At 47.1% G+C, this 23,694-nt stretch overlaps 1 protein-coding gene across 11 annotated transcripts in view; it reads left to right on the top strand.

Annotated features, from left to right (window-relative positions):
• Positions 1–23,694, top strand: part of CELF2 (CUGBP Elav-like family member 2) — an 835,274-nt gene that overhangs the window by 764,450 nt on the left and 47,130 nt on the right. For 10 of the 11 annotated variants that reach the window (XM_040451469.1, XM_040451476.1, XM_040451479.1 and 7 more), the window contains 3 exons: positions 6,962–7,041; positions 11,150–11,308; positions 15,400–15,463. In XM_040451469.1, coding sequence (XP_040307403.1) covers positions 6,962–7,041; positions 11,150–11,308; positions 15,400–15,463 — 303 coding nt within the window. The remainder of the gene's footprint in view (positions 1–6,961; positions 7,042–11,149; positions 11,309–15,399; positions 15,464–23,694) is intronic. The other variant, XM_040451480.1, reaches the window with a different exon arrangement.

The following is a 23,694-nucleotide window of genomic DNA, read 5'->3' as shown; positions in this document are numbered from 1 at the left end:
CTTGGGAATGACGGCCGGAGCGTTCCCTGATCGCTCCGAAGGTTGTCACTCGCCGCACGGAAAACACGTGCCGCTCTGAAAGCTGAACAGGTCCCATGCGGATGCGGTGCCCGGGGCTGAGCCGTAGCATAGCACCCACGCTGTCGCCGGCGGCACCCACAGCCGCGCCCCATGCCAGCGACCGCACAACCTCCGGTGCAAGGGGACGCGGGGGGACCTCGGTCCCGGGGCCCTCTGTGCCACCGCAGCACGTGGACTCCGTGAGAGCTTCCAGTCACGTCGGATCGTCTGATTGTGCCACAGTCGTGATCGATTCGTGCCCACTCAGGCGGGCCAGCAGGGGGGAGAGGCCCCGGGGACCGGCGGTGCGGCTAGACAGAATAAAGTAGGGAGGCAACGCGAGATCGCATTTTCGTGGTCCTTTCCCGCTGCCCTTGTAGCAGTCAGAGCCACCGTCCCCGCCTGTTCTTATTCACCGTCACGCTTCCATGTTGGCAGCTTTTCATGCACCAAGGCATGCAGCGCGGGGAAGGAACAGAAAGGAGGCCCCTGAGGAAATCCTAGTGACATTCATAGTTGCTTAGAGGTCAGTGACCCCCGACGTCCAGTCAGTCCCAGGACTTCTGACGTGAACTGTAACCAGAGTCAGTTCGTTTCCCTGTCTCCGCCCCTCAGTCTCCCCCTTTGCAGATGGCAGCAGTCACAACACGCGCCCCGCTCACCTCCTCGGGCGTCGCTAGCTCCCCGGTGTGGCAGATGTCCTGTATAAGCGGACGATCCCCGGGGCCTAGCGACACTGTGACCGCTGCTCTCCCTCTGCCGGAGGGGGCGCGCTACGCACTCTCTGTGTCCGGCCAGCGCAGACCACAATGAAGAGCGCTGTGCCTGCGGTGTGTAGAGCTCCTTCAGTGTCCGGGAGCGATTCCTGCAGATAAGATTTTAAAGCAGCCCCAGCTTTCGCAGGAAAGAGGAGGACGCACTACTCGACGAGAGCGCTTGGCTCATTTGATCTGCCGTGTGGTTGATGAGCCAGCACTGGAAACCCGGAGCAGCTGATTTCTAAGACAAGTTATGGGAGCAGCCTCATCCGTATTTTATGCGGATGCCGGCCCGGTGTGAAGAGTCAGATGCTCCTCCCTGCCCTTTTTCTTCTTCTTCTCCTTCTTAACAGAAAAGTAATTTCTGGTGAACTGATGAGGATTCCCTGTGGCAAAAAGGAAAATACTCATTTATAACCGTTTGTTCTGAAATACAAAGGCAGACAGTGGTAGGTTTTTCAATTAGCGAGACCCGGGGACTCCTGGGTACAGGGGCCTGCTCCTGAATCAGTGTATTTGTTAAAAGAACAATTCTCTTTCGTGCTACTATTTTGCTTTCGTTAAAGAATTGCAGTTTTCAATCAAATATTAATAAGTGCCTCCCGTTAGTGGCTCTGCAGAGAAAGGGTGCTCAGCGTTTCTGTTCTCAAGGCCTGTTGCCGGCTCAGCCATTGAAGATGTAAATAAATACATAAATAAGTGAAAGGGAAAGCCTGGCTGCTCTGAAAAGCACCTTCTAATACTAAACTGAGTATTGAACTAGTCAGTAAAAAAGTTGTCAGATCAAACCATCCGATCATCAGGGAGAGGGACAGAAAAGTGGTTCACCTCTCTGGCTTTGCCTTTGCCCTTGCCCAGTTCGGCTACGGGAACGCAGACGAGAGAGGCAGTTAGTGAGTGGCGCTAGCTCCCCTGCGGGTGTCTCCTGTCATCTCTTCTCTGCTACTTCAGTAGTTTCTGCCCCTCCCCGCAGGCTATGAAGTGGAAGCTTCTCCGCCCCACTGATTCGGAGTAGCGAGTTGCCAGGGCCCACGGCTCTGCTATACTTAGAATCATCATCTTTAAAACAAAACTCCTCATCTCCATGTTGACAAGAAGGGCTATTTACAGAGTCCCATCAGTACTCCCCAGCGTCCAGATTTGTGCCGTGACACCCCCCCCCCCCCCGCCCCAGGAATTGTCATGACTATCCACGGACCGCAGCCATCATCTGCCAGGCACACTGAGACCAGCACTCAGCAGATGTCAGGAGTCTGACTCTCTTGACGCAGTATGCCCGCATCTAAGTGCGCATTTTCCCCTTTTGGGGGGCAGTGACCCGTTCTGCCATGTCTTCTAATTTGGAAAACCTGGTTTGGGCTGCGTTCAGGCCCCTTCACAACACTCTGATCCCTCTGCAGTGGCAGGCCAACCCCCAGGCTTGCCGTATGAACCTTGTTTGAGAAAGCGAGCAGGAGGCCACGGAGTCCATGCGTGGGAAGTCACATGGGATGTTTGCTCTCAGAAGCAAAGCTCACGTCATCCAAGCCCGTGCAGTTAGTTGTCAGCGTCCCCTTAGCATGCTGATTTCCTAAAATACACATGTTCTCACTTACCCATAATCCCACAGTCAGAATGGACTATTTGGGTACAGTCTACAGGGTTTTCTGCACCATGGCAACGATTATCTGTAACTCGGAGACAATGAAAGAGTTTATTTCATTTTTCTTTCCCATAAAGTATAGTCAAATCTTCACTGCCATTTAAGGTAACTTTCTGCTTGTTTAAGAATATTCCAGCTGTGTTTATGGTGTTCCAACATTCTCCTGCCAAAACCCTTGACAAATGAATTGGCAATATTTTCGGGGATGTTGGCGAGCACAGACTGGTTGTAGCCATTAAATCCTCATTTGTTTCTGTTCTATCTGATCAGAATATTAGGATCGGGCTTTTGACTTTAAAAGCATGTACACAGAGCAGACTCCGTTTTGATCACGACATTGTAGGCTTGCCCACAAAGTAGTATCTAAGCATATGTGGAAACTCGTATCAAATGCCCCTGGGTTATTAACTGCATTCTGTCATCTTATTCTGAATACAATCTTCAAATCTCATCTCAGGGGTGAAACTTTGTAAACTCTTAAGTCCTATTCTGCCCTCAGCCTCAGGTGCCATAAACGAGTGATCTCTCCATGCCAATTTTAAATAAACTAACCCAACATCAGGGACAGTGCATTGGTGTGTTAGTTTTGATGCTCTCTCATTATACTGGTAGCGTATGTTTTAATAAATCGTGCCACTGCTAAAAAGATACAGCAAGGAAAATTGGCTGCATTGAGAACTTTCTTTGGGAATTTATAAACAAGTTTTCCATAGGCTGAAAGCTCCTTCATGCTGCACAAGTTATTTTAAATTATGCTTCCCTCAGTTGAAACATAGCAGGCTGCTGCTTCTCTTGCAAAGAGGCAGCAGAAAAGCAGGAGGCCCTGGCATTGTATGTGCCTTAAAAGTGCCCGTTCTCTCTCTTTCTGCAGACCAAGAATTCATCAAGTTCTCTCAAAATTCTCTTGCAGCTGAGAGAAAAGGTAGAACACCTGAGTGAAGACAGCCTTTCAGTTGAGATGACAAGTGTAATAGATGTGTTCCAGAATCTTCTCTGTGACAGGGCCACGTGATTTCCTTAGATCCTGTCTGTAGGAGGAAATTACTTGGAGAAACCTTTCCCCAGTCAATCATTTATCTGTTTTAGCAGCAAGAAGGCAAAACCTCACCGAACAGGGGGGAGTTCAGCTCCTTTCGTTTCTGTTAGCAAATCTGTGACATTGTGAAAGTGGAGAGCATAAATAATTGTAAGGTAAATTACAGGTTGGCCACATTTAAGGAGGGAAGTTTTTTTTTCCTCCCCCCCCCCCCCCCGCTATTATGTTTTTGGAGAGGCTTTAAGACAATAATATACAGGCTATCTTACCTAACAACAACAAAAACCCTTCATTTCCTTGGTACCTGTGTCTTTTTCTCTGTTGTAGTGTTTCCTGCATTTTGGTCAGTAGCCAGAGAACTTACTACTGAGACAGTACATCCAGTAATCTAGAACAGAGGAGGGCTGGCCCTGTAAGGTCAGAGCAGTTAATTCTGTCAAGACCCAGTGGGCTCCATTGTACCCCAAATCTTGTTTTTCATAAAAAGGGGCCAGTTGACCTAAGTTACTTTTGTCCAGTGGAAAGCCAGTCCTTTGGCTTGTAGAAGAAGCTAGCAGCCAGTCTTGATGCAAGGAGCTTATATGACCCTATATTCTTGAAAAGCCACGGATCTGAGGCCTAATCCTAAAGCCACGTAGAAAAGAAAAATTAAAATCCAGCCATAGGACTAATACAGCCTCCTGTTCCAACAGAAGCCACAAAGGTTCACAAGCTACCAAACCATGAAACATTCAGTCCTGAAGTTGTGGAACTTCATCCAGAATGGCATAGAGAGGGGAATTTTCGACATGTGCTCTCACTTTATAAACGACAGTAATTGTCTCTCCTAAGTAATTGAACACAGCACACGGTACCAAAGTTGACAGAGCCCCTGAGGAGATGGGTTCTCTCTTACTGCACCACTGCCAATAGAGTAAAAAGGTTAAAGAAGTCATCAGATTTGTCAGATCATTTTTCTGGATGCAGTAAGGGTTGTATAATTAGAAGCATCAGTCGAGCTTTTAATTGCAGGTTTCAGAAAGGAAAGAGCAATGGTTCGAGTTTATAGAGATGGAATTTTATCATTCTATTGCTAATCCTTCTGAGACCAGCTAATTGCTATTTCTTTCTCACTAAGTTACTTTAAAAAGTTCTACTTGTTCTGAAATTGTGGTAAATGCATCAACTGTGCCTTATTGATTTCTGTTGACATTTTACATGTGTGTTTTTTTTTTTTTTATGCATTCTTAACCTCCTTTTGGAAACTGTCAGTTTGGCACATGTTCCTGGATAATAAGAGCAAACGAAGTGAATGACACAATCTCCATGACTGTTAAAGGCAGAGTTAGCCCAGGCTTCACACGATGTCCAAGATCTCTCCATTAGATTAATTGCATTTGCCCCCACTGTAGTCTCAAGAAATGGAAAAAGAAAATTCTTAAGTGTTACTTCTTTCTGTTAATGATGTCGGTGATATTCACAATGTTCTTGAAAGAGGGCATTACTTTGAGGTGGATGGTAAATTTGGGGCTAATTGTAGAGCTGAGTTGGAATACAGAAGCCAAGTAGAGGTGGTATCCTATGTCCCACACTCTTACCCACATCTTCTAGATGCCTTAGAGAAGGCTCCAGATAGCTTTACTGATGACAGAAGCTACAGCCAGTGGAGGTGCAGACAGTGTGCTTCAGTAGTGAGTTTCACTAGCTGCTATAATGTCAGAGAAGTGTATGAAACAGCTCGGCATTCATAGCAAGCTAGACTTCAGGCTTCATAAGGCCAGCTGGACCGGGAGGTGAATGAGAGGTGAATCTCCCATGTACTAAGAGTTTTGTTGTATTAAAAATTACAGCATGATGCAAAAAAAAAAAATGCATTGACTTATTTTCATGACTGGATGTTTTTGTGCTTTGGGGAAAATGGACAGGTGTTGCTTTCTCTTATTGCTGTTTGATTAAAAGGTGCTAATGCAGTATTGACTTGATAATCTCACCAGGTACACATGCAGAGCAAACGAAGAAAATCTATTTGATGGCTCAGAAATTGACTTACATAAACCAAACAGTCCACTGGCTGTTTGGATGCGGAACAACCTATTTGGCTTACTGGCCACAGGGCAAGAGCCAGAATCCCACTTCCCGCGCCTTCACTCCGAAATGACAACAGGCTTCAGCCACTCAGTGTTTAGATCTGCCTCATTTGGAAATCTTTTAAGTAGTAATAATAATAATGTTTTGAAGAAATTGAGTGGAACACTAAATTATTCTCTGATACCTAAGTTCAAACTGTGCAAAGCTAAAGAAGCTGAAAATCAATGCACTTTTAAAGTCATTAGAGATCATAAGTGAAATAAGTCTGCACTGCTTTAGCTAAGCTTTTAGTGTGCTGTGCTATTATTATAAAATCAGCCTGAATCTGCATTAATTTCACAGTCTTTTTCTCGAAGAAGCCCAAGGGTGCATGATGAATAAAATGTAAATTTCAGAAGGCCGTGTTTTTATTGGTGAAAAGGGCAATGAGCCATGTAGTTGGAGCAGCGACCTGCATGGTGGCCAGCACTTGTACAAGGAGCAGGCAATATAGATTCTGGTTATTTTCCAGCATGAGAAATAAAGAACCACGGAAAGTTGAATGGGTCTCCCAGGAAGCATTCAGAGAACTGTACATTGTCTTGTGTACGTGAGACGTTAGGCCAGATCTCTGATGCATCTCTGAAATCACAACTTGGAAAAGTCATAAAGATTTTATACAACTCAGAAACCCAATGCAGATGAAGGTTTGCCTTATATGCACTGTTCAATACACTCAGAGTAATAGAGCATTTGTTTTTGTTCGTAATCAATAATTACAAGTTTGTGCAGGATGTGGTGTATTTCTTTGCATTTAAATAGCATCAATGTATATGTATACATATATATGTTTTAACAACCCAGAAGAGATTAGATCTATTTATTTGCTCACATTTCGAGCTCTTGGAATTTATTTGCTAATTTGCCCTTGGTGTGAGGATTTTATTATTTGCTGCTTAAAAATCAATGCTAAAATTTGAAATCCAAAGCCCAAATGTGTGGATGCCCTAAGTAAAGATAATCAGCCAAGGAGAAAATGTAAAATAGCAACTTTTTATTTTAGAAAATGCAAACTAGATCTTGCTAATTTCAACCCCGCCCCCGCCACCGGCCCCCGGGGAAAAAAAAAAAAAAAAAGGAAAAATAAAAGTACCTAACTACTTTCCCCTCATCTCCATTTTAAAAAAGAAACTAGTCAATAAATAAATCTTTCTGCTTCGGTCAGATTAGCAAGTCCGCACTGTGAGTAAAAAGCCAACTAAGATAAAGCCAAGAGAGAAGTTGTTGATTTTTATGTACTACTGAGAACAGTGTCGTCCTGTGGCAGTTCTCGTAGACTGTGTTGGTTTAACAAGCGTCCAACCCTTTTGTCTTGTTGTTTTTTGTCTTTCCTGCTCCCTGTCCCCTTGTTCCCCACAGGCTGTGCGTTTGTCACATTTTCTACAAGGGCAATGGCACAGAATGCAATCAAAGCCATGCATCAGTCTCAGACCATGGAGGTACTGTATCATCTGCCCTTTCTTTGTTTTCTTTGTGCAAATGATGGGGAATGATAAAGCAGCTCTCTCCTGCGCGGATTGTTCACGTGACAATCACGGATTGACACTTGCACTATCTCTTCATTCATTCATATTCATCCTCTCTCTCTCTCTCTCGCTCTCGCTCTCGCTCTCTCTCTCATCCTCTCTCGCTCTCTTCTCTCTCTCTCTGAATTTTTCCCCTAATGACTTGAAATGCATTTAGTAAAACCTTCCACTTGCTGTACATTATTTTTTGAGCCTTTTATTGCAGTGGCCCAGGCCCTGCAACGTAGTGTCACGATGCAATTGAAACCAAGAATCATTCTCGATCTCTAAAGGATCGAATCTGTTCCTGGTCCAGGGTTGGTATGGAGTGAACCTTAACAGCCCTTACTCCAAATTGCAGCCTGCCCTGTGTCCATCACAGGGTTCTTTTTTTTTTTTTTTTTTTTTTTTTTCCTCTCTCTCTTTTTTTTCTTTTTTCTTTTTTTAAATACGGGGTCATGTTCTCTTCAGTCCAACAGAATTGTGCTTTTGCATCAAGAATGTTGGGAGAAAATTAATACTTCTCCTACATTGTTTAACCAGTGAAAATATTAACGTTTGAGAATTCCTTAAAAAACGAGATTTGTCTTTTTACTAAAAAAATGTGCAGTAAAAGAAACATAAAGGCTCAAATTTGGTCTCCTAATGAGAGATAGTGGCTTTGGGGGAAGATAAATACGCTGATGCGGGTGTTCACCCACAAACGTAGAGAGACGGCTCTGTCTAGCCTGTGATTTGAGTCTGGCCTTTCAGAACTTTGCACAAAAGCATTCCAAGAGTGATATGCTGTTACTTACTCGGTATTGTCTGATAGAACCATTTGGGAATGCATGTTCTGCCGTACTTGTATACCGTGCCTCTGTGTATGGGTGATCTGTTCCAGAGGTGGCCCTGTGGCGTTACCTGAAGTTACGTTTTCATCTTCCGAAAAGCAGAATATTTTCGATTTGATTTCATGTGCAAAAATTTCTTTATGGATTGTTTGCGCTTCTTTTTTACCTCCATTTTTGGGGGAGGGGTTATTTTTTATTTGTTTGTTTTGTTCGTTTTTTGCAATGCTGCATCTCCCAAAGCATGCTGGGAGCTAAGTGATCATTCTGCGTCATGTTTTGTGGGCAACTTTTTTTATAGTGAGCCGAAAGGTGGGTGGACAAGGGGGGCAAGAGTGTGCATGGCCTTGTCATTAAGTGTTCACTGTACTTTTCTGAGTTTTGATATCAGCATTGCAAAGCCTATTGTCTTTTTCGAGCTTCATTTTGACTTTGATATTCCTAACATATTTTATATAATCACTGTGTTTTCCTTTCAGTGCAATGCATTTTTAAGATACTCACACCCCCCTACCTGAAGGCAAGCTCAGGTGAAAATCGGCCACAATAGGAGATAATTAGCAGGACTTTGAAATTCCTAGGGATGCAGTCTTGTACGACACGCAGTCACAGGTTGATGCTGTGTTTGTCCCCCACTTTCTCTTCGGCTGTTCCATTATTGGGGATCAGTCTGAATCCCAGCTACATTTCAGTTTGGAGAGAAAAATGAAAGTACCATTAGGGAAAAAAAAAAAAAAGTCTTCACCTGTATTTACTATCTTCCATACATGTGCTTCATTCATAATTATTTTATTTCCTGTAACTTAGTGATTTGTACCTTAGATGATTTTTTAACCTACATTCTTTCAGCTCTAACCCAAGTGCCTTCATCTGGGCCCCTGAGTACAGCTACAGAGGATGCTGGTCTGTGTTCTCCTGTGTTCCTACAGGGAGAAAGTTCGGGAACGTAGCTCAGACCTGGGTATGAACCCGAACTAAGGAAGAATAGGCTCAGAATGAAAAGAATCTGCTATGGAGAATGGGGCATATTCTAAGAAATCCTTGATCCTTTGGTTATTAACGTCTCTATTACAATTTAAAATCAAATTTGGTACATTTGTTTTTCATTCTGAACACCCATGCTCAAACCGAGGGGCCTCAGACATTTAAATGTCTTGTTGAATTGAAAAATACTGAAATAGAAGATTATATATCATGCAGTCACGTTATAGTTGTCCAACTGAAGTTCATCAGGGTTTTTTTTTGTTTGGTTGGTTGTTGTTTTTTTTTTTTAACTAATTTTGTTATTTTCAGGACTCTGGCTCACATCTTTAACCAAGATGTGTAATCTAAGAAATTTGAATTCAAAATGATTTGAATGTTAAGGTTTAAACGAACATGTTCTTAAGAATAATTAATTTTTATATCGTACCTTCTATTTTTCCACTTTCCTCCGGTCGATGCCCAGCCCATTTTTCCTTTTTATGGCTTAAACAAGTTCTTTTGGGCCTAATTTTTTGCTTTTATATAATTTTTTTTTTTTTTTTGTATTTAAGGAAGAAAAACACAACAGTAAATGTCCTGTTAGGAGGAGATGCTGTCATTTGTTATGGAACAAATTTGATACAGCAGTAACAACCCTTTCCATACAAAACCCTCCCTCTGTATAATCTCCATCTTCAGAGTATTTTGCTCACTTTAAAGTGGAAGTACTGAAATACGGAGCAGAAGAAGAAAAATGAAGTATAGATTTTTTTTAAAGGTGGAAATATTATTTTTCTGTGGTTGACATTTAACATTGTGTCCTGTGACCGTGGCTCAAGAGCTGAAGACCGATACGCTCGCTGGAGGTTGACCACTGAAACAGCCACCTCATTTTTCTCACATTGTTTTGGTAATACCAGACCCGCTAGCCTCCCACCTTCACAGCTACACCCCCAGTAACTACCCAAGGTGATGGGGGGGGGGGGGCGGCGGGAAGGCACACAGGTTTGTTTTCGAGGAGAGAGAAAAATGACCCAAAGGAAAGGGAAAGAGCTCGTTTAAATAGGAACATAGAATTTCTGAGAGGGGAGAAAGAAGTCTGTTCTCATGCTGAGTTTCAACAAAAGTTGTTTTGTTTTTTTTTTTAATCAGCTGGGTAGAATTATTTCTTTTTACCTCAGCAAAGTGTAAAGGACTTTAATGGTGAGGAGACGTGTAGGCCATGGTAAGAGGGAGAGGGAGGGAGGGCGGGAGGAGCTCGTGTCTCTGCAGAATGGTGGCCAAAGTCTCAGAGGTGTTCTGGGAAGGAAGTCTTCATGCTGGAGGCCATAATTTTCCCAAATGATCTTATCCACTTCAAACATGACATGAATTCATCCTATTCTAGAACCCTGAGCCATTCCCTCACGCACTGCCCCTACTCCTTGCCTTTTAAAGGCAATGAAAACTGAAAAGCGTCTAGAATGGTGATGTCCAGTGAGACAAAAAGCCAAGTCGGCGCCTCCTGCCATTTCAGATCCAGCTCCTCTTGCTAGAATATGCTTCCGAGGCTGGTGGTTTGTGGTAGCCCCAGGCAGGGTGGAGAGAGGAGATGCGTTAGAGAAGGAAGGGAGGCCCGTCTGCAAACACCACAGTTAGGTTGCTCGGGGCCTGCGTTCTCTCTCTCCTTCCCTCATCCACATTCCTAAAACAATCCACTTCTCCCCACCGATAGTGCCCAGTCGGGAAGATCCCCGCGCTCCTGAGTTCAAAAATGCATCACTGAAAATGGGAAAGAGTGAACAAGATACATGAGCGAGGGACGTTTTCGTCCCCATTATGGCATCTCTCCTTCTTTGTCCCCTGCTCACATGTGGAAACAGGCAGACACACAGACGACTCTGTCAGACGAGCGGAGCACGAAGCTTAATTAAAGAACGTTGATAAGGTGTCTTGTCTCTGAGGAGGTCCCGGAAAGGTTGGAGGAAGACACACGAAGAGAGGAGGAGAGGCAGTTTAATAATCAGAGCAAGAAAGCAAATGGCTGCACCGACCACCAGATCCCCAGAGAAACCAGTGACAGTATCTGGAATTTTCTGTTGATGGCACTGGTCAGAGAAGAAGAAGGAATATCAAACCGTTTTAAAACCATTCCAGACCGTTCCGTGTGCTCCACGATAGTGGAGAAAGCTAGACCCGGTGCTGAGTGTCACGAGAGGCTTCCGTCAGGCGGTAACCCCCTCTTCACTTTCCGCTGTGTCTGACCACAGGGCTGCTCCTCACCCATCGTGGTCAAGTTCGCGGACACTCAGAAGGACAAAGAGCAAAGGCGCCTCCAGCAGCAGCTGGCACAGCAGATGCAACAGCTCAACACTGCCACCTGGGGGAACCTGACGGGCCTGGGCGGACTCACCCCGCAGTACCTGGCGGTAAGTGCTGGGCCCGGGCCGCCCCCCTGAGTTCAGAAAGAGTTCGCTTGGGGGCTCGTCGCGTCCCGGGACGTTAGTGAAGTCGGCGTTGACGCCCGTTCCTTTTTCCAAGTTAAATCGATTAGCTTCGGGATGCGACTCGTTTAACTCTGGCCTGGCCCAGGCCGCGGAGTCCCACGGGGCGAAATTTCTGACCGGTGTGGCAGAGACCGCTCGCGGCCTGGCCCGAGAAGGGGGCGCGGCGCGCTTGCCAGTCACGGCGACACTGAGGCGGGCCGGGCGTGTCGCTGAAGAGAGGTTAGTGCGGTCCACGTGGGGACCGGCGGGATCCCGTTCCGCTTTGATCGGCCGTCTCAGCTCTTCCCTGTGGAACTGTGTTGACAAGATCAGATGTTTCCTCCTGTAGTTGAAACCCCCAAATTAGATCCTCCTTCAGGACGAATAAACCCAGTTCCCTCAACCATGGTTACATCGGTTTAAACTTTCATTTTCCTGTCATTCCTTGTGCTCCCCGTTTCTGTCAATACCTGGAATAAAATACAGGGACCAGAATCTAAGACGATTCCCCCGGTGAGATCTAAACAGCACAGAGCAGTGGCCCCTACTGTGGACTTGAAACTATCTTTTTATTATTACTATTATTATTATTATATGAAATTTATTGTCAAATTAATTTCCGTACAACACCCAGTGCTCATCCCAAAAATGCCCTCTTCAATGCCCATCACCTACCCTCCCCTCCCTCCCACCCCCCATCCACCCTCAGTTTGTTCTCAGTTTTTAAGAGTCTCTTATGCTTTGGCTCTCTCCCACTCTAACCTCTTTTTTTTTTTTCCTCCCCTCCCCCATGGGTTTCTGTTAAGTTTCTCAGGATCCACATAAGTGTGAAAACATATGGTATCTGTCTTTCTCTGTAGGACTTATTTCACTTAGCATCACGCTCTCCAGTTCCATCCACGTTGCTACAAAGGGCCGTATTTCATTCTTTCTCATTGCCACATAGTACACCATTGTGTATATAAACCACAATTTCTTTGTCCATTCATCAGTTGATGGACATTTAGGCCTTTTCCACATTTTGGCTGTTGTTGAGAGTGCTGCTATAAACATTGGGGTACGAGTGCCCCTATGCATCAGCACTCCTGTATCCCTTGGGTGAATTCCTAGCAGTGCTACTGCTGGGTCATAGGGTAGATCTATTTTTAATTTTTTGAGGAACCTCCACGTTGTTCTCTAAAGAAACTGTCTTAATGCAGCCTTACAGCGGCCCTTGTACTAACCATGTCGCACGTGAGGCAGAAGGCAGCTAACGCCGGTCTGGGTTTTCATTGGTTTGTACTTGAACTACTGCCGAACCGTGGTGCTCCGGCCCCTTTTTCCGCCTTGGCACCTGAACGCAGGACTTCACCTTGACTAGTATAACTTCCCCTCTTGAGTCTGGGTGGCGTGTGCTGGCCTCTCTCGGCACGCACGTGTGGGTGTGAGTGTGTGCATGCATGCGTCCACATGTGTTCTGTCCCGATCCTGTTACTTGACACGGTAACTGTCCCCCTCGGGATCGCGTGATCCGTTAGCCTCACCTTGTAACTGCCCGTGCACTTCCGTACAGCAGTCCTCCCTGTGATCTTGGAAGGGAAGAGCCTGCCTGTACCAGGGCAGACGGAGAGGCTCAGAGGGGCTCCGCAGCGTTTCCAAGACCGAGCTGCCGGCGGGCAAGTGGCACCTCAGCCCTCCGTGTGCTCTCTGTGCAGCTGGCTGCGGCTGTGGCTCTTGGCCCTCTCCCGGCCCACCCTGCCCGCCTTCCGGCGGGGTCTGGCTGTGATAGCTACTCGATACGTGTTTTCTCACTGAACGAGGCACGCTCTCCTCCCGTCTTCATCCGAGCCGTTAACAAAAGTGTGGCCTGAGTTGACTAGGCGCCTTCTAGCCATTTCTCTGTCATAGCCACAAAGGCACCATGAGAGATCTCCTCAGATGTCTTGCCGAGATCCGTATATGCCGTGCCGCATCGTCTTCTTGGTCTCGCCACCTTAACTCGTACAAAACGAGAAATGAGTCCAGCTTAACGGTGATTCGGTTTTCCCGAACTTGTGCTTTTCGGTCGTTCACGGGACACCTGTTTAATTGCATGTACCAGAATTGGTATCAGAGATCGATGTCAGGCTCACCTTCTTGTGATTTCTAAGAAACCAGCTTCCTACTCTGTCGTTTCTAAAAACCAAGACACCTGTGCCTGTCCCCAGTCTCCTGGCACATCTCCCATGCCCCACGGCTCACAAAAATCTGTGGCACGTTTCTTTGATTGCATCTGCAGATTAGTTCTGTACCCTGAAAGAGAATTCATCTCAGCCTCGCTTGCAAAAACATACTTTCATATGCTCTTAACTATGTTTGCTTCTGCCACGGGCTTCCATTCTTTCTCTGCCATATCGGTTCTGCCCCTTTCAGTTGGAAGTCCCATTTCTTCGGAAGGGCCGTTGGCTTCTCAGGCCTTCCCTCCTTCTGTGTCGAGGGGTAGATTCTGACTCTGTCCCACCCGAGGATGGTTATCAGTGGGTGGAACCCTTGGCAATCGTTTAAGGACACTTCCCACGAGTTCCACACACCTCAGTTGGCATTATTAATTCCTCAAAATGGCCTCAAAGCTAACTTAATTTTACTTCCCTTTAATTTTTAAGCATACCTAATAGGAAAGGGAGTAAGGGCTCACAACTGCAAGAGAATGGGAAACCCAAGATACCAGACCCAAATAAAGGATTTCTATCACAGCGGTTCATCTCTAACTTCTTCCTCCTCGTGTGTGTCTCTGGGTCTGTGTGTAATCCCTAGACAGTCTGTCTCAACAAGCCAGGAGGGATGAGTGAACATCGCTGGCATTTTTTGTTACCTGTCACCGTTAATCCCCGTAATATCATTGTAATTGAGACTCGGGTTGAATCAGCCACTGATACTCCACTCCACTTGGTGATTTTAAGTCCATGGAGAGATGCTCAGTTTTGAATCCTACCCTATTGTAGGCCCGGTTTTGCACTGAACTGAAAAAAAAAAAACCTACCCTTACCCAGAGCAAGGACAGCGTTGTGTGGTTCTGCAGCACTCCAAATAAATTCTGAAAGCTGTTTTTGAAGTCATGAATTGGTCCTGGTCCTCCTGAGCATATAGTATCATAACATCCCTCAGTAATAGATTTGATGAATTTGGTATCCACGTACATTTGCGTATAGGAGAGAACTACGTGCTTGTTCCTGTGTCTTTGTTGATCTACCTTATCCAAAAGAGTATCAGTCAATCCAGGTTAGTGGTGTAGGACGGAAGTTAATCTATAATTCAGCTGAATCAGACAGATAAAGGAGCCCTTGAGGACAGCAGCCACCTGCCTTTACCCTGCGATACCCACTGATTGAGGGTGGGATGGGAGTGGGGTGTTTTTGAAAGCTCTAAGGAAAAGCTCAGAGATCCTGATTTTAACTTGGGCTTTAAAAGATGACAACACATCTGCCCAGCGTCATTGCACATCACACCAGATACTTGTAAGTTTTGACAAATAGTATGTTCCTCTCTGACGGTGAAGACCACCTTAAAATTGTGACCATTGTCTTGGTCGTGTGGTCACCGGCGTAGCTGTGCCTACCTATGCTTATGTCCGTAGTTACCGTGGTGATGTCTCTGTTGGCCCAAGAGTCTTTGAGTTCCGTGTGCTTCTCATGAAGGACACCAAGCGGGGAAGGAAAGTGAGAGAGCGAGGGATGGGCTTTGATTGGCAGAGATGAGTGGTGGTAACCGCTAGGCTACAGAGAGAGCATTAGTCACGCCGCGTTGGTTTCGATAGATTTAACACCTGGTTGTTAAAAAGACTAAATTGATTGTTTTAAGGCAGCAGTGTTAACTGAGTTTCCCCGGTGTCTGTGTTTCTTAATAGAGATTAGACATTAATATGGATTTACAGCCCCGACTCTGGGAGCCTTCTGTCCGTGAATAGTCGCAGCAAGCGGCTGGGTACGCGCGAGGGAGAGCGGGCGGGCCCCCGTGTGGCTCGGCGTGGCCCTGTCCTGTCCCTGCCTTGGTCTGACGGTCCACTTTTCTCTCTGCAGCTCCTGCAGCAGGCCACCTCCTCCAGCAACCTGGGTGCGTTCAGTGGCATTCAGCAGATGGCTGGTAAGTCCTGACACGTGCCTTTGCTGTTGAGCGTGCTGCTCGACCCCGTCTGCGTTCGGGGTGGGTTCAGAGGCAGAGAACGCCGGCAGGGAAGACGAACAGACAGCAATTAGCAGCCCTGTTCACTTTCTGACTTGGGTGTAAACATGAGAGTCTGCCGCTGGGGAGTCACTCGGGAGTCACTCTCCCACCTTGGGCTTCTCCAGCGGTGGGTGGGAGCCAGAGAGGCCGAGAAGCCCTGCGTAGCATCCGCAAGTGTTGTGTTTTGGTTTTGGTTTTGGTTTTTAACGGGATTGATTGCGGGGGAATTTCCAACAAGGTTCCTCTATCCGGGGGGCAGCCACCATGATTGACGTCCTTCTAAAATTTTAATAAGAAGCAGTCAATAAATATTCTGACCTCCATAATGAAAGCCAGGATCGCAGGCCTATCTTGGATACAGTTTGCCATCCCTTGATAACCACAGACAATTAACAGGGTGCCTTTTTTTACTTCAGTACCCCGGTTGACAGAATTGTGCATCAGAAGCTTTTATGTGGAAGTATAATCTTTGTTCTTAAGAAAATCAAAGTGGGGCTGGATTTGAAAGCTGGCTCGTAAAGGATTTCTTTTTATAACGAGCTGTGTCAGTAGTAACTGAGGTGCAGTGATTAGTGAAGAAAGGTCACTCCTACTGTGTCACCTTCCAGGCTGAGATCCTAACTTACACGGGGCCAGGGAAGGCGGCCCACGCAATAAATCAGAACACAGGTGCCATTAACCTGCCGTGAGGAACAGCGAGAAGGCTCTTCCCTTGTTTGATTCCAGAAAGATGGTGGAGAGAAGGCAAGGGGAAGAACAGATTTTTGGCACATTAGAATCAAGCACCATTTGTTTTTAATGAAGGACAGACACCCTGAGTCAATGAAATGAAACCTGAATATGCAGAATAAAAGCCAGATTTCTTTTGCTGCCACTACGAAAACTCCTTTTTACTCATTTTTTTTCCTTTTTTTTTTTTTTTTGCTCCCCAAATAAATATCCTTGGTTTTGTTTGTTTGTCTCACTTTGAATGGATCTGGAAGGACTTCCTCCTCACATGGGTTCTGTGATCGTCAGCCCAGCCTTCCCCTGCGGCCCCACAGGCTCATGGGAACCTGTTGTCTGATGGGATGTATTGACCTGTAGGGGGAAAAAAACAAAACTGCCGACTTACTCATTGGGCTTTAAATCTTCTCGCACTGCCAGCTTATTTTTTGTTTTTTGTTTTTTTGGGGTTTTTTTGTATAATACTGCTTTTCACTTATTAGGAAAAAATAGATGTTAAAATGGTAAATTAAATCATTCAGCAGTATCTTTATGAACACAGTTTGGGAAGCTGGCTTTGGAGCGAGGAATCCCATTGAAGGGTTAATTTTTAGTTCTGTGAAGGGAATCAGAGAGTCATAAGTAAAATATTCAGGGAGTTTTCTGCGTTTTAAAGAGAAAACCTCCAGATTGCAAGCTCTAAAATAAATGTGAAGATTTGTCATATTTTCAGCCAGTGCAACATTTATTCTTCCTCCTAATAGTATGGACCCACCCAGATCCGAAATTAGGGTCTTTCCTTCGAGGAAGCCTCCGGCTCTTCCACTGCGGCACTTGAATTATGCAGAGAAGGTCACTGGGTCCTGAGGCTACTACCAAGCGCGTCTTCCCGGGTGGACACAGCGCCTTGTCATTAGACTCTGTGCTCCTCTGCCTTGACCACTGCAGGTCAGGGTGTTAGCGTTTACATGCTCTGTGTGCTCATTTAAAAACTAAGGGTATCTGGGAGTGACCTTAGAAGGCGCATGAGCAGATGGCTAATTTAAAGCAGTCGGTAAATGCTCTGGGCCTTCCAGAATACCCCATTCTTGAACCTTCTTGAACCTTCCACATAGAAAATTCAGCACACTAAGTCCGTACAGGCTGTGAAATCAAATGCTGAGCGCTCCATTAGCTGCCTTAACATCACCTTGAATGTTTAGAGTATCAAGGATGTAAATGTCAAGGCTCCATCTGCTTGGTGAATTCCAGAAAGGGGGTTTCTTCCTTCATAGGGATAATCAGGTCTTATCCTCCTGAGTAGTTGAAGCTCTGTAGTTGGAGGGTTTTTTGTATATATATGAAATCAAGTTGTACGGCCTCCTGCTCTTTTGTTTTCTCCTGAAGTAGGACTTAACTTTTGTGTCTGCCAGTGACCCAGACCAGTATTCTAAAGTGAGCTGGGGGGCTGGGGATAGAAGTACCTCTCTGAAGGAGGCTTCCCTGACTCCCCACAGGCGGGTGGGGCACCCTAATGCCCCTTCCTTCCTCACTTTCCTCCCCCACCTCCAAGTCACCAGGCCCCAAGACTGGAATTGCCTGGGCTGAGGAACTCAGCCAACTCAGTAGAGACGTGCTACTGACTATTTCTGAGTGGATGTGTGAATAAATTTATAAATCGACAAACGCAGATTTGTATTTTGGATGCATTCCCAGGGGAGCTTAACTTAAATGCCCTGTTTTTTTCAATTTAAGAAATTTGACTTTAGCCTTGCACCTAAGCCCAGAAAACATTATATCAACTAATGGCAGTATCTTCACGGGTGAGCTGGCGAGGATTTGGCAGTAGTCGGTGCAATGTCAAACATGTTACCAAGTGCGTGGACGTGGACGTGACATCCGGTAGAAACGATACGAAGAAATCCAAGAGCCCATTTAGCCCAAATCCCACCTAGGTTAAGATGCTCGTGGAGGCCTGAGGATGTGGCACAGCTCAGCTGGGCACCTCCACAGTTCACATGCCGTCTCTATGTCTTACGGAGCCACGTAATAAACCCACTTGTAAAACTCAGTCCAGCTTGGAACGCTGTCCCCAAAGAGAAAGAAATGTCATTTCAGAAACCAATAATGTTTTTTTGTGAACAACTCTCAAAATAGAATGGTCTGTCCTTCAGGAGATTGAGGTTTATCACTAGAATCTAAAGTGTCTCATTTCAATGAGTAAAACACTTTCTGCTTAAGGAGAAAATAAAGCCAAAAAAAAGAAGAAGAAAGAAAAGAAAAGAAGAAAAAGAAAGTGTAGATGACAAGTCACTAAGTATTTGTGTCAGGAGAATCGAATGAGACATCAACTATACTTTTTTCCCCAAAATAATTTCCCATTTTCCTTTCAAGCTAAAAATAACTTCACATGTGTTTCATGATTTTATAGAAAGGGGCCTTTAGTGAATATGGAATTGAAAAGCAGAAGCTGGGGCGGCCCGGGTGGCTCAGTCAGTTAGGCCCAGGTCATGATCTCACAGTTCGCGAGTTTGAGACCCATGTTGGACTCTGTGCTGACAGCTCGACGCCTGGAGCCTGTTTGGGATTCTGTCTCCTCCTCTCTCTGCCCCTCGCCTGTTCATATTCCCTCCCTCCCTCTCTCTCTCTCTCTCTCTCTCTCTCTCTCTCTCTCTCTCTCAAAAAATAAACATTAAAAATTTTTTTTAAATAAAAGCAGAAGCTAGATTAGGATCAAATCTTTAGAAGCTGAATGCATTCACTTACACTTTTGAAGCATCCTTGATCGATACTATTTTCCCTGTAAGAGAACCTCTCAGAAAAACTTGCCCATTCCTCCCTCAACTGTAATCTTTGTCCCATGAATTTCTGTAATCTCAGAAACTTGAGCTAAGAGTCTGGATTTTTTTTTTTCTTTTTCCTGAAGAAAAAGGAACAAGGGAAAAGTGACTTTTCGGTCATTAATTTCTTTATAACAGCTACCATCTCCAAAGAGCATCGTGGTACATGAACAAGGGTAATATTTTACGATTTTGTTTTGAAAAGAGCTCCTTGGAATAATCACGCAGTTTATCCTCACAGCGGGCCAAGCACAAAACCTGCACTTTGTTACTACGTTGCAGTTGGGAAAATGAAGTATGTAAAGGTTAAAGGACTGCGTGGGCCCACAAGTCCAGTAAGGGGCATAGTATGGGTTCCCAGATAGCACGAGGCTGAGAGGGTCATTAACAAACTTGCCCAGAGTCACTGTGCCAGTAAGTGGCAGGTCCAGATTGCAAATACATCCAAACCCTCAGCTCCCTACTGCCCAGAAGCCTGAAACGGCGCTCCGTGTCTCAGCAAATGCAGATACATTTGTATCAGCGCGGGCTGTGTCGACTTTCCTCTGCAAAAGGTTTAACAGGCCAAGTAACAAATCCAAGCCCTGGATCAGTGATGCCGAGAGTAGTCCAGAACCACTGTGCGAAAGGAAGAGACTCAGAGACAGTAACAGGAAGAGTGCCTCGCTTCCTTCTGGAACGCATTTCACGAGCCTTGGGCTGTTTTTTGTTAGGGCAGTTGTTTTCTTTTCCCAGCGTGTCGAAGTGTTACCAGAGAAGTTAGAGACTTCACTACGGAGCTACAAGGAAGAGTTTCTCTGTTGATACGCGAGAGAGGACTGCTGTATTTCCCATATTCAGTGCAGCTGGCAGTAATTCTCTCCCGGAATATCTGGTCTCGGTTTTAAAAGTATCAATGAGGGGGCACCTGGGCGGCTCAGTAGCTTGAGCATCTGACTCTTGATGTCGGCTCAGGTCAGGATCTCACTGTTCATGGGTTCGAGGCTCAAGTGGGTCTCTGCACTGGTAGTGTGGAGCCTGCTTGGGACCCTCTCTCTCTCCCTCCTCCTCTGCCCCTTCCCGTTGTCATCCGCATGCGCTCTCTCTCAAATAAACTTCAAAACAAAATTTTTTTTCATAAAGTAACACTGAAATTGTACGGTGCAAATGTTGGCTTCCAACAACAAAACAGGTCTCCTTTCATCAGTTTGCCATCCTCCCTCCAGAGAAGACCATCCTGGACCGTCTGTGACGAGGGGAGCAGAAGGGAGACTTTTGTAGTGGCCTGTACACGGGAGGGCCAAGGGGCTCGCGCTGGAGGCCCCCCGAGTGGTGGGGTGCGCATTTTGGATTCGCGAAGATGGCCTGGCCTTCCTGGAGCGGAGCCTCCCACCCTCTCACCGCAGACGCTTCCTGCGAATGTGCTAATAGGCCTTATGAGAACATTCCATAACCACCCATCTGTCACTTTTTAACAGACCTGATTGGCAAGCACTTGTAACAACTGACATCTGTTCTCGCTTATTGATATGCAGATTTATGGTAATTGCTACGAACAATAAGACACAAAATTACCTAAGGTGAACATTAAATTAAATTTTCATGCCCTTCTCCTTATAAATAATTTTTTTAAATCTTAAATTTCAAGTAGGCATATTGCACATCTGTTTCGTACATCATTTCTTCGTTTTGGGAAGGAGTTTTCTTTTCCCAAGTAATGAATGAAAAGTTGGATGCCTGTATTTCCCCAGTTATTTTTTTTTTTTTTTTACCACCTTGATCCTGGCACACTGTGGGATTTCATAAAATGTATTTAAACGTTTTCTATTTCTAGTCACCCAGATTATTGCCCCTAGTTTGCAGGGTGCCCCTCTGAGCCGAGTGCCAGGTGAGGTTAAAAATGGTCGCGATATCGCCACGTACCAGGCCCCAGCCCGCTTCTTGGTGAGGCCGCCCGCCCCGTCTGGTCGCCCCTTCCTATCGCTGTGTGGGTGTGACCGAGAGAGCCACCCGCAGGCAGACAACCAGGAGGGTCCGTGACTCAGGGGAGAGAGGAAGGAACAGGGTGGCTCACATACCCCAAATAGACAAGAAAGCGACCGGAAAGGACAGATAGGAACGCAGAGAGCCCCAAAAGAAGGCTGACAGGCAGGGGCCTGCCAGTGTTGTCTGGGCCCAGGGAGGGAGCAAGTCTGTGGAGGAGAGGACCCGCGCCTCCCGAGCAGGCCAGTGTGCAAGCGTCTGGAGGTCAGAGAGCCCGCGGACCGTCCCATGTGGGTCCAAGGGAGAGGAAGACTGGCCTCACGTAGCTTCTGGGTTGCTTTCCCTAAATGGGGCAGGTGCCTTTTCCAGAACAGCATGGCCCCCAGTGCCCTACCCTCATTAGGACATAGCACACGTGGGATGTCCACACTGGTCACAGGAGCACGGGGGCCCAGAAGAGCCAATACATCCACTTCCAGGCTTGTGTGCTGTGGGCAGTGAAGGGTCCAGATCCGTGTGTCCTGGGGGAATGTCTGGGGCTCTCCACCCACCCAGGACGGGCCCTGTGGCCAGGGTGGCACAACAGTAGCACCTAGAAGGACCTCGCCGCTCATGGGAGGCTATCTTCCCGGAGGGGTGCACAGGAGGATGAGCCTCAGCGCTCTGCCACATCGGACAGAAGGCCACAGGGAGGGGAGCGGGTGCCTCGCTGCCCCGCGGCCTGGCCAGTGAGACCCACAGCGGGGGGGGGGGGGGGGTGCTGTCCTGCTGCCTCAGCCCAGAAGTTCTTGGAGAGTCTCTGGCTTCCTTCACTTGAGCTAGAGCTGTTTCTGTCCTCAGTTTCTCTCCCCGGCAGGCAGTCCCATGCCTTGGTTTCCTCCGATTCTCCATCACAGCCACTGCTCTCCTCGGGCCAGGGCCTCCCCCCACCCGCTATCCCCCTGAGACTCCCGCCTCTCACCTGCCACGTGGTAGGCGGGAAGTTCTTGGTCCCTAGGATCTGTCACCAGAAACAGGCGCATGCCGGGCCACACACACCTTCACACGTGATCTTGGGGAGTTCGCAGCCCCCGTGCGTCCCCTCGGTGGACTGCGGTTAGGAACGCCGAGTTAAGATGATGAACGTGCGGGAGGGACACAGTCGTGCGACACACTTGGGGCTTTGAAGGAGGTCACGGCCCATCTGTTCCCTGAGGAAACTGAAACCAGTGATCTGTGGTGTCAGGGATTCTGGTAATGGCTGGAAAAGGAAACCACGTTAAGCAGTTAAAGGATTGAGTCTGTAGTTTAGAGAACAAGACGTAGGACACAGCTATGGTGTGGTTCCCGGTTAACATCTTAGCTCCCGATGGAGATGGCGCACCCAGGGCCTTGCCCCCCAGGGGCCTGGAGCACCAGGCCCAGCACCCCTCGCCCATCCCCCTAAACCTAAGGGTGCCACGTTGAGTGAAGTGGAGCCCGAGCACCAGGAGGAGGAGGAGGGAAGAGCTCCAGGTGGAACCAGAAGAACAAGGAGCATGCGTGGGGAGGCCGGGTGGCGGGCAGAGGCCAGGCTTGCCGTGAGAGAAGGCACGACGCCCCTCTCCTGTCCAGGCCTCCGTGTTCTCTCTGCATAGTGTGTACAGTGTCGGTAGTGGCTTGGTCACGTGGGTTTGTTACCAGTGCTGAGCAAGGGCGCACATGTAGCGTGAGGAACATGCCTGGCACATGCTTTGTTCTTAGCACCGTCATCGTGGTTGAGGCGATGTCGCTGCGTTTTTTTACCTGGCTAAAAGAGCCTGGGCTGTAGGCTTCCTCTGCACTTGGCATTGTTCTCTGAGCTTTGCGTGTATCGAAGACTTTAATCTCTCAACCCTCCAGAGGGGTGTCGTGTTTTGGTCCCACCACACGCCTAGAGAATCTGAGGGGCACACAGCTGGGCCAGTTTGCTCAAGGTGACGGAGGCTGTCGGGAGGTGGGGTGAAGCCAGGATTTAAACCCAGGGGTCTGAGAGCAGGGCCCGCACTCTTGGTAACCAGCCTGCACCGGCTCTAATGTGGCTCCTGTCACCAGCAGAGGATGCTGTGTGATCCCAGCCCTAGCAGCACAGGACAGGGTGAAGGAAGGGATGCCTGCCTCTGCATTAGGAGAAGCAGAAATATGGGGGTCAGGGCTGGGAACTGGTCCTCACTCCACAAAGTTGGCAAGGAAGCTGCCCTGTCGGCCACCGCTCACAGGCTCAGCGCTTATTTCTCAGGGGTCGGGGGTGTCGTGAGAGCTTTGCAGGGTCAGCACACAGGACCACAAAAGGCCTAGAGTGGAAGGATTGGCGTGGTCCTCCACTGGGAAGCCCCTGCCTCCTTCAGCTACCCAGTGCAGTGCTCATCCCCATCAAAGACTACGGAGAATGAGCTTCTGAGTCTGGGCCTCTTTCCAGAAACAGATGAAGTAAGATCACCCTCCAGTCCCTGTCTTCTTGCTCTGATACAGAGCAGCCTTTCTGGGGGCAGGCGCTGTCTGGTTTTCCACTTAATCCTTCCTACTGTGCCTAGGGTCTGGCCTAAGGTGGCCTCTCCATAGCTGCCTAGTGGATGGACGGATGATGGTTGGATGGATAGATGATGGATGGTTGGATAGATGGGTGGGTGGATAGATAGGTGGGTGAATGGACACGCAGATGGATGG

This window comes from Herpailurus yagouaroundi, unplaced genomic scaffold (assembly GCF_014898765.1).
Source record: "Herpailurus yagouaroundi ecotype Mexico unplaced genomic scaffold, PumYag 203, whole genome shotgun sequence".
Taxonomy (NCBI): domain Eukaryota; kingdom Metazoa; phylum Chordata; class Mammalia; order Carnivora; family Felidae; genus Herpailurus; species Herpailurus yagouaroundi.
This window is presented reverse-complemented; position numbering and strand designations above follow the sequence as displayed.